The sequence below is a fragment of the Biomphalaria glabrata genome, chromosome 12 (genome assembly GCF_947242115.1).
Source record: "Biomphalaria glabrata chromosome 12, xgBioGlab47.1, whole genome shotgun sequence".
NCBI classification, from domain to species: domain Eukaryota; kingdom Metazoa; phylum Mollusca; class Gastropoda; family Planorbidae; genus Biomphalaria; species Biomphalaria glabrata.
This window is the reverse complement of record NC_074722.1, coordinates 17,766,826-17,777,768: the sequence shown is the minus strand read 5'-3', so window position 1 is coordinate 17,777,768 and position 10,943 is coordinate 17,766,826. Positions and strand designations below refer to the sequence as shown.

Here is a 10,943-nt window from a genome sequence, read left to right as displayed (position 1 = left end):
CCCTACTTTTTTTTAAAATTCTTTAATGCCAAATGCAATCTTTAGCAGAAATTGTTAAAGGAGCGAGGATTAATCGTTTTCATTCTACCGCCCCTCCCATTTCCAGAGCTTATGTAATTTCACATGAATTTATCATAATTATTTTAAGAAAGACTTTGCATTGGAAAAGTTAGAATTCAAACGAAATTTTTCAGTATAAGAATCATGATTGAGATGAGTTCTAAACCGAAAATGATACATTTATAGTCGCCTTTTCCAAACCTTTACTCAATCGGATATTTTTCTAGTTAAATAAATTTGGGACTATAACTCACAACTTATACTACAATGTTATTGAATATTATTTATCGAATAATTTTTTTTCGGCGGCGATCCTCAAAGCAAAAATCTAAATATGTGGGGTATCTTATCTTTTCAAGGAACAAATCGGTTTTATTTGCAATGTATTAAGGGCCTATAAATTCATATTAGAATATCTTTCAAGTACAATATTATTCAAATGGTCCTTTTTTTTAATAGTATGAATAATGAGCTTTAGGTCAGGAGAATGCGTTTCTGCAGTGAAAAATGCCAGAAAACGCTTTTGGCGTCGGGCTTCGCCCCGATCTCCATTGATGAATAATGAGCTGTAGATGTCAGGAAAATGCGTTTCTGCAGTGAAAAATGCAAGAAAACGCTTTTGTCCTTTCGGGCTTCGCCCCGAACTCCATTGATGAATAATAAGCGTAGATGTCAGGAGAATGCGTTTCTGCAGTAAAGAATACAAGAAAATGCTTTTAGCGTCGGGGCTTCGCCCCGAACTTCATTGATGAATAATAAGCTATAGATGTCAGGAGAATGCGTTTCTATAGTGAAGAATAGAAGAAAATGCTTTTGTTGTCGGGGCTTCACCCCGAACTTCATTAATGAATGATGAGCTGTGGATGTCAGGAGAATGCGTTTCTGCAGTGAAGAATGCAAGAAAACGCTTTTGGCGTCGGGGCTTCGCCCCGAACTCCATTGATGAAAAATAAGCGTAGATGTCAGAAGAATGTGTTTCTGCAGTAAAGAATACAAGAAAATGCTTTTAGCGTCAGGGCTTCGCCCCGAACTTCATTGATGAATAATAAGCTGTAGATGTCAGGAGAATGCGTTTCTGTAGTGAAGAATAGAAGAAAATGCTTTTGTTGTCGGGGCTTCGCCCCGAACTTCATTAATGAATGATGAGCTGTGGATGTCAGGAGAATGCGTTTCTGTAGTGAAGAATGCAAGAAAACGCTTTTGTCGTCGTGGCTTTGCCCCGAACTCCATTGATGAATAATAAGCTTTAGATGTCATGTGAATACAAGAAAATGCTTTTGTCGTCGGGGCTTCGCCCCGAAATCCATTGATGAATAATAAGCTTTAGATGTCATGTGAATACAAGAAAATGCTTTTGTCGTTGGGGCTTCGCCCCGAACTTCATTGATGAAGAATGCAAGAAAACGCTTTTGTCGTCGGGGCTTTGCCCCAAACCCCACTAGGGAACCTTCTAGCGTTGCCCCACTTTTTCACCGAAGGTTGAGAAAGGCTGCTTTTTAAAATTCTCATATATATATATGTGTGTGTGTGTATGTGTGTGTGTGTTCTGTACACACGTTTATGCATAGGGTTAGGGTTTACTGGGCGTTAGGGTTAGGGTTTGGAAAAAATCGCCCCCCCCACTCCAAAGTTCTGGATCCGCTAGTGCCGGTATTTTATAAAGCTTTTTTTGTTAGTATCATTTATGTCTATCACTAAATGAAATCAATTAAATGCTTTTTACATTTGAAATATTTATAATAAAACTGTAAACCTGTAAACTCAACACAGTCAATTCTAGTGTTCTTGAAGATGTTTAGAGAGAGGTAGTCAGTGAAACAGTGAAAAATAAGTAATTAAAAAGACAGATTTAAATGAAGTGTAGTTGAGTAGAAGTGACCTAGCTTACAATAATTATGCATTTTTTTATATTCCCCAGCATCCACCAACATCTAATGGATACCAAACTATTTTTTGGTAAAATAAGAAAAAAGTGTGTTAGTGTACTAGACACAGGACACTCTAGTTAACCATTGTCTACAGAAATTGACAGCGTTTACAGTATCAGCTCCATTTATCAAAGAATTTTAAAGGAACTTCAATTTTTTTTTTTTAAGATATAATTTTAAAACTGTCCATGATTCCTTTATATCAAGCTAGCCTTTTTTAAACTACCGGTATTGAAAAAAAAAAAAAAAAATAGAGCTACTGATTAAGAACACTTAAGTCAATCTGGTCTGGTTATAATCAAAGAATGAAAATATTTGGATCATGAGTGTATCTTGCCACAAAATAGTGAATACAAGGCACATACTTCTGGCTAGTGTGTAAGCAAAACAAACATGATGCTACACCAATAACATGTTTCTGGCCAGTGTGTAAGCAAAACAAAGTGAAGTAGATGTCCATTGAGTGCAAGTATACAGCTAGCCATGGGCTACTCTCAAAAGAAAAGACCATCAGAAAAAGACAATTTCAAGATGACTTGGAAGGTAAAATGTGAACTAGAATGAAACGTTCATTGAGATGATGCTGTGTCAGACAGAGAAGTTTGGAGACAGCAAAATACTTTCTAATAGGCTTGTGCTAATCAGTGCCTGCATTGACCAGACAATAACACTGATAATAATTCAATGAAAACAAAATAAGCCAACAGGGTAAGAATGTCTATATAATATTTTAGTTTTTGAGTTTAAGCATGAATCTGAGGCTTGTGTTAGTAAGTCAACTTCAACCAAGTTAATAATGATGTATGAATATATTAGTAAAAGTTGTTTAATTCAAATGTAGAAATGTTTATATATATATCTACCCTAACAACCTTAGTAATGAGCTCGGTAGACGTTGTTTCGAGTCAGTAAAGATGGCTTGGAGCTGGAGCGTGACCGAGATCGAGAATAGCTGTGGCGCTTGTGGTACCATCTCACCGGACTTCTTGACCTATCCACCATGTTCAAATCAAGCAACAAGAACAACACCAACACAAATGAAATTAAAAGGAAAACAAAAATAAATGAGGCCAAATATATATCTAAATATACCCATTAGAAATAAATAGTGTAAGCATGCACATTGAAATAAATAACATTTATGTTTTTTTGAGATTCACAGCTGAATGCATGTCTAGAACATACTTGCTTTATGTATCCCATTGATTAGAAGTAGCTAAAACTTTTATGATTAATATACCATTCAGTTATTACACTTAGGGATGTGATCAAAGTAGAAGCACAAAGTGATGTGCTCCACTCAAATCAGTCAAAACCAAACACATCTACCAATATTAAATGAGCCCAAGATTTTTCCTGATGTGTTTTTGTTTAGGATAGGGATACATTGGAATAAGATTGAAAGGATTCAAGTTATAGAAAGACATAACAGAGCAGATCAAAGGAATCTAACAGTTTGTTTATGATAGAGATACATTGGAATACAATTGAAAGGATTCAAGTGTACTTATAGAAAGACATAACAGAGCAGATCAAAGGAATCTAACAGTTTGCTTGTGAAAGGGTCACACGTTTATCTTTTGTAAATCCTAAAAGGTCTGTATCAACATTCTGCAATCAACTGTGAATCCTTGAAACTAAAACCAGTAAGAGACAACAAGACTGTGAGACAACACTCAACAAAGACTCAACAGCTTGCTTCTATAACACATGACATATCTTTAGAACATTTTCCTTCTAGCTAGATCTAGAACCCACTCAAACTTTCTAGCCCATACACTTGACTAAATTGTGAATTGTATTTAAGTGCATGCACCAATTCACTTTGAAACTTCACCAAGCTCTTCACTTTTCTGTGTGTGCCTAATAGGGCATGTCTTATAACAGCATTTTTTTGTCTTCCATTTATTGGATCATAATAAGAAATGAAAATGTTTTGTTCTTTTAAATAGAACCAACAAGAATTTGTGTTTTATTGGGATATGAGAATGTATACACATATCCAGCTCTAGTAACCCAATGCTAATTGATGACTATATAATATTGATAATTAAGTGAACTGTATATAACAGCTGACAAATATTATGTTGACCCAAAAGTCACAAATATATCCCACAAATAGCTCCTGAATACCAAAGAATACAATGTACAAACTTGAAAAAAAAAAGATTTACTCTGTAGCATCAACATAAGAGGGCAATAGACTAAAAAAATAAAATAAAAACACCCAAAAATAAATGTGAACAAAGCATAAATATGTGACATTACTCCAGGTAGATCAAACCTCACTGCAGTTGTAGGGTATAGTGTTCAATATATAGCACATGATATCAAACTCCTAAAACTAATGAGGTTCTTATGATGCAAGTTTAATTCTCTTGTAAGGTTTATTTTGAATGGTACAGTCAATAAGACTAACTTAGGACATTTTTTCTCATTTAATTTAATAGATTATTTCTGATCTTATTTCTTCTTCTTCTAGAAGTCAACAGTCAAGTCATGTTTCGTATGAACTAAATCACTGTACACTAAACATGGACATCATTTGATGTGATGATATGACAGATAAAAAAGGCCAACATACTGGTACATAGAAGAACAATGTTCAATAAGAAAAGAATGTACCTTTGCACAAAGTGGATTGGAATTAAATAACAGGAACCTAATAATCTATGACCTGAGAGCTCAATAAAGTTTCTGCTTTGATACACACACACAAAATTGTCATGAGACAATGATAAGGATTTTATACATCTGGTGCAGAAATTACAAAGATATTGAGTCAAAGGCTATGAGTTGGATATATCTTTTTCAGAGAATGAATCACAGACTATGAGTTTGATATATCTGCTTCAGAAATTGAATTCCAGGCTATGAGTTTCATAACTGTTTCAGAGATTGAATCACAGGCTATGAGTTTGATACACGGCTCTATGGTTTTGAAAAATCTTTTAAAAAGAGCCACTTAAAAAGGTGGATATGGTGCTCATAATAACAAATCAACTTAAATCTTAACCTTAAATATTTCCAATATTAAAATAGTTGATAGACATTGGTCTCAACAATGAGTTTGATATACCTGTGAATATTGTTATAAAAATTTAGCCAACAGGTGGCAATTGACATACACATAATAGCATTAGAACATATATACATATAAACTGAGATTGTGTGGAATTCAATACAAATTATTCTCTGAATGATATTAATAACAATGTAAAGTATATAAAGTGAGCCTCCTGTTCCACTTTCAGTAAGTGTGCTGGCTCAACCACAGCTACTGATTGCTTCATTCATACCTTGTGATCCTGCGCTTATCCAAGTGGCTTGGTGAGCCATGGCGCCTTCTGATGGAGGGTGATCGTGGAGAGCCATGGCGTCTTTTCACAGAAGATGAACGAGAGTTGCCCCGGCTCCCACGACATTCAGAATGTGAGCTGGATCGGTGACTTCTACTTCGTGACCTGCTGTAAGATATACTACGTGAGTGGTGATGTGTGGAGTGGCTATGTGATCCACTTCTGCTTCTTGTTCTACTCCTGGAACTTGAAGATCTTGAACTGGATCTTTTCAATGACCTAGTTATCAAAATAAAACATAGTAGAATACTAGCTACTAAGAGGCTTACTCCTAGAAGTGAGTAAGGACTAAAACCATTCCTAATAATGTGTAGGTTTAGCAGTTTAGGTGCACTGCTTGGTGAAAGCAAGGTCTTAATGTAATGTGTAGGTTTAGCTGTTTAGGTACACTGCTTGGTGAAAGCAAGGTCTTAATGAACATGGCAGTAAAAAAAAAATTGGACTAACCCCTCAACCTAGAAAAAAAAAAACACGCCAAAAGTATTGATTTTGATCTTTTATTGAATACCTAAGAGCCCATTCAAAATCTAAACGTTTCTCAGATAATCAGCTAACATCAGCGTTCATTATTATAAAAAGAAATTTCTGTACATCAGTTTGAACAGAAGAGTGTTTCCATAAAACTAGGTCTTTGATTACTCCAAAATAGTTCCCAAACTTTCTGTGTTAATATTAGGATAGGGGTGAAGTTTAAGAAGTGGCAAAATTGATTTCTGGAAGGCTACATGGACTGCAAGAAAGATTGCAGTTAATATGCAGTGAAAGAAACAAGCACAGAGAAGTTTTGAGAAATCTGGTGACCTAACGCCAAAAAAAGACCTTACTAACTAAATATCCTTAACGAAACAATAGGTGTGTATGTATAAATAAAATTGTAAGTGGGTTCATCACTTTAAATATCCAGATCTAAACCTAGGAACTATTAATAAAATTACAAAGTTTAGAGACAATTCATAAAAGAAGTTTAAACTGAGAATCAAATATACACTTTCAATAACTTACAAATTAACTACTCAGAAACACATTGATGTCAGTAAAATTATAAGACAAAGTTAAAATTTCAAAATAATATTGTTTCATAGATTTAGAAGTAATTTTTTAAAAGAATTATATACAAATAATAGTTAGCAACCATTTTTTTTTACCTTCTAAATGAATGACTTCGATAGGAACGAGACCTTGAACGTGACCTGGATGTTGACAGTTTGCTGTCCCTTATCTTGGACTTTAACCTAGAAGCAGAGCTCTCGTCATTCAGGGGTTTAATACTCTCCACCAGAGGAGATGAAATTGGAGATGATTTGACTTCCAGTGGTGTAGGTAAACTATCAGAAAGCACATGTGGGCTACAATCTTTCCTCAATACAGGAGATCTACAAGAGAAAAGATACACAATATTTCTGCTCCTACGATGACACATGAGGTGTGTACCAGTGCACTGTTCAACACAAGGGAGGGACAGAGATAGAGACGAACAAGAGACACAGTGGATACCAGCTAAATTCTAGAACTTTGCATGCCAATTGTTGTATTGCCTCTATTTACTTTAATTGTTATTGAGTGTTTCAACTTAGATGTAATTATTCATTTCCTTCCACTGAGGGCTTTCTTACAATACTATTATAATCTAGATAGTGCACTAAAGGAAACAAACATTAGAATTAAAAAGTGTTCTATCATGTACTCAAAAGCTTACACATTTTTTTTTTGGAAATGTATTTTTAGTTAATAGAAGAATAAAGTTTGCACAGGTCAATGGTTCTGAAATTGTTTAGTTTTTTTTTAGAATGACTTCTTGTTGCCACTTTATTCCGATTTTTAATTTGTGGGGAAAAAAATTGCAATGAAAATGAAAACAAGAAAAGAAACAAAACTGCTACATACGCAAGTGAAGTTGATGGAGAATTGTGTATTCCATTGGTTTTGTTAGTCAAAGGAATCACAGTTTGGTCTTTCTCTTGTCTGTCAATCTCAGCATCATCACTGGACAAAATAGTGAGCAGATTAGTTGGGTTCTTATACAAAAAAGACTAATCAAGATAATTAAATTAATAAAACTAATCAAGGCTAATAGAACTAATCAAGTAATGAAAGGTTAATAGAAATGATCAAGCCTTACAGAACAAATCAAGTTATCAAAGTTGAAAAGAAGTAATCAAGGTTAATAAAACTAACCAAGAAATCAAAATTAAAAAGGACTTTTTAAACACATAGAACTAATCAAAGTAATATAGAAATAATTAAGGCTAATGTAAATAATCAATAGTAATATTACTTATTAAGGTTTATAGACTAATCAATTAATTAAAGGCTAACAGAACTGATCCAGATTACTTCAACTAATGAAGTAATTAAAAATTAACTGAACTGATAAAACAATTCATGTAATCAAAGGTAATAGAACTAATCAAGCAATAAAAATAAACAGAACTAATCAAAGCTGAAGGAACAAAGATACAGCAAATCATTTTAACAACCATTCTTTGATCAGTTACTTGATCAGCTAATTGGAAAGAAAAGTAAATGAGTGTTCTAACCAATTGTCTATAAGACAGCCCAGAACAACTCTGTCCCAACATTACCTGTCAGTCTCAGAACTTGAAGAACTGCTGTACTTTTTGTGTTTCCTTTTTCTGGAAGATCTAGAGTAGAGTAAGAATGAACAAAGTAGAGTAAGAATGAACAAAGTAGAGTAAGAATGAACAAAGTAGAGTAAGAATGAACAAAGTAGAGTAAGAATGAACAAAGTAGAGTAAGAATGAACAAAGTAGAGTAAGAATGAACAAAGTAGAGTAAGAATGAACAAAGTAGAGTAAGAATGAACAAAGTGCAGTAAAAATGAACAAAGTAGAGTAAGAATGAACAAAGTAGAGTAAGAATGAACAAAGTAGAGTAAGAATGAACAAAGTATAGTAAGAATGAACAAAGTAGAGTAAGAATGAACAAAGTACAGTAAGAATGAACAAAGTACAGTAAGAATGAACAAAGTGCAGTAAGAATGAACAAAGTAGAGTAAGAATGAACAAAGTACAGTAAGAATGAACAAAGTAGAGTAAGAATGAACAAAGTACAGTAAGAATGAACAAAGTACAGTAACAAAGTAGAGTAAGAATGAACAAAGTAGAGTAAGAATGAACAAAGTAGAGTAAGAATGAACAAAGTGCAGTAAGAATGAACAAAGTACAGTAAGAATGAACAAAGTACAGTAAGAATGAACAAAGTACAGTAACAAAGTAGAGTAAGAATGAACAAAGTAGAGTAAGAATGAACAAAGTACAGTAACAAAGTAGAGTAAGAATGAACAAAGTAGAGTAAGAATGAACAAAGTAGAGTAAGAATGAACAAAGTAGAGTAAGAATGAACAAAGTGCAGTAAGAATGAACAAAGTATAGTAAGAATGAACAAAGTAGAGTAAGAATGAACAAAGTACAGTAAGAATGAACAAAGTAGAGTAAGAATAAGAATGAACAAAGTACAGTAAGAATGAACAAAGTGCAGTAAGAATGAACAAAGTAGAGTAAGAATGAACGAAGTATAGTAAGAATGAACAAAGTAGAGTAAGAATGAACAAAGTACAGTAAGAATGAACAAAGTAGAGTAAGAATGAACAAAGTAGAGTAAGAATGAACAAAGTACAGTAACAAAGTAGAGTAAGAATGAACAAAGTATAGTAAGAATGAACAAAGTAGAGTAAGAATGAACAAAGTGCAGTAAGAATGAACAAAGTAGAGTAAGAATGAACAAAGTACAGTAAGAATGAACAAAGTACAGTAAGAATGAACAAAGTACAGTAACAAAGTAGAGTAAGAATGAACAAAGTAGAGTAAGAATGAACAAAGTAGAGTAAGAATGAACAAAGTAGAGTAAGAATGAACAAAGTAGAGTAAGAATGAACAAAGTAGAGTAAGAATGAACAAAGACAGACAAACATAGTGAGTTGAGATAAGCTTTGTAAAAAAATATAAAAATTCCCCACCAAAATTACTAGTCAAAAGAAAAATAGTACAAAAAATATTTCTTTAAAATCATTGTAAATTGTAAAGGCACAAATACAACTTTCTATTCTATTGTACAGAGATCACACCATCTTCAGCTCCTCCCAATATAGCTACTAAACATTCCACCAACCCTTCCCCTTCACTCTGCACATATATGCTCAGCCAAACCAGTGTTGACACTGTCCTCCTACCCATGGCTAAAAACTTAATGAGTCACAATATTTCATTTCTTCTTGAACATTCTTTTTATGTCTTCCCTGTCTCCATCTGATCATATCACCTCATGATGGCCAGTGATGAGACACAGAACTCTTCAGTTGAAAGAAACAGAAAAATGGATCACTTTCCAGTCCATCAAGAAGATGACTTTTGGGTTAGGAAAAAAAAAAGGTTGCTGCTGAATAGGCAATGTCATAGAATGGCAAACATTTCCTGACACAAAATAGAATAAACATATCTAGGAAGGGGGAGGGGTATGCTTCAATGTGAGAATGTCAAATTGTGTTCCAGACGGCCAAAGGTCAACCAGCTGAAGATCAGCCAACCACTATATCTTTATGCGACTGAACCCATCAATACTCTCCTTCTAACACTGGGCACGGTCCTGATTTAAAGGTCAATTAGATCTCTTGACTTTTCACATGTCTATTCATTTGTTAAATGTTCATTGTATGAAATGAGAAGTTGATTTGTAGAGACAGAAATTTCCAATGCTTCATATTGATACAAGAAAACTCTAAGCTGCATTCTCTTTAGTTTTGTCACAGCATCAGTTGTCTGAGAAATTCTGCCCAGTATCTCTCTCGTTCTGTTTGGCACCAAGATATTTCATTTTCTAAGGGAATCTTTTCAGAGGTCTCCTTTTACATGGATGTCTACCTAGATCACAGGTCATTATGTTCAGTAGCAATACTAGGTAGTGGACCAGCATGAGCTTCCATGGTGTTAACAGTCAACAGTTTCTGATCAATGGATGGATTGGTTTGCTAAATATGAAGAGCTACTACTAGAACATAGTGAGACTAGCACTGAAAGCAGTTACATCCAACACAGCAAGTAGAAGTTTGTATAAGCAGTACAATGTTTACAACAAAAAATATTTTCTACTTGAACTATCACCAAAAATTTAAAAAATCAAAATTCACAAACGCAGACATAAAAAGCACACTTGAGTAAACATCTCACTTTGAAATGTTGGATTGGATTGTTAAATGCAACCTTTTTATGTTTTCATGTAGTAATAGCATTTCATTTGATATACTGTGCATTGTGCTACAGTTTACTGACCTGCACATTGCCATTATAATAAAGCCTATCATAAAGTTTATACATCCAAAGATTCCTACATGAAATTATCTATTTAAGAATGAAAACATATGTAAGCTATAGGCAGCATGTTCATTTAATATTTACAAGGTAGAATTAATCATTCATTCTGCATACATTTTAAGCATATCTCAAAATCCTACTCAAAACTTTCTACAAAATTGCTGCATGATAGATAAACAATCTGGCAAGAGCTTGGGATGGTTGAATATTGTCCTATTCAAAGTTCATCTTAAAGGATAACTTGTTCAAGAGAAGTGTTCTGATGACTT

At 33.8% G+C, this 10,943-nt stretch overlaps 1 protein-coding gene across 6 annotated transcripts in view; it reads right to left on the bottom strand.

The window, feature by feature from the left end:
- Positions 1–10,943, bottom strand: part of LOC106052118 (serine/arginine repetitive matrix protein 2-like) — a 71,918-nt gene that overhangs the window by 3,398 nt on the left and 57,577 nt on the right. For 4 of the 6 annotated variants that reach the window (XM_056006796.1, XM_056006792.1, XM_056006795.1 and 1 more), the window contains 4 exons: positions 7,930–7,989; positions 7,232–7,330; positions 6,493–6,720; positions 5,288–5,566 (listed from right to left, as the gene is read on the bottom strand). In XM_056006796.1, the coding sequence (XP_055862771.1) occupies positions 5,288–5,566; positions 6,493–6,720; positions 7,232–7,330; positions 7,930–7,989 (666 nt within the window). Of the gene's footprint in view, positions 1–2,851; positions 2,980–5,287; positions 5,567–6,492; positions 6,721–7,231; positions 7,331–7,929; positions 7,990–10,943 lie in introns of all 6 variants that reach the window. The other 2 variants (XM_056006798.1, XM_056006797.1) reach the window with 2 other exon arrangements.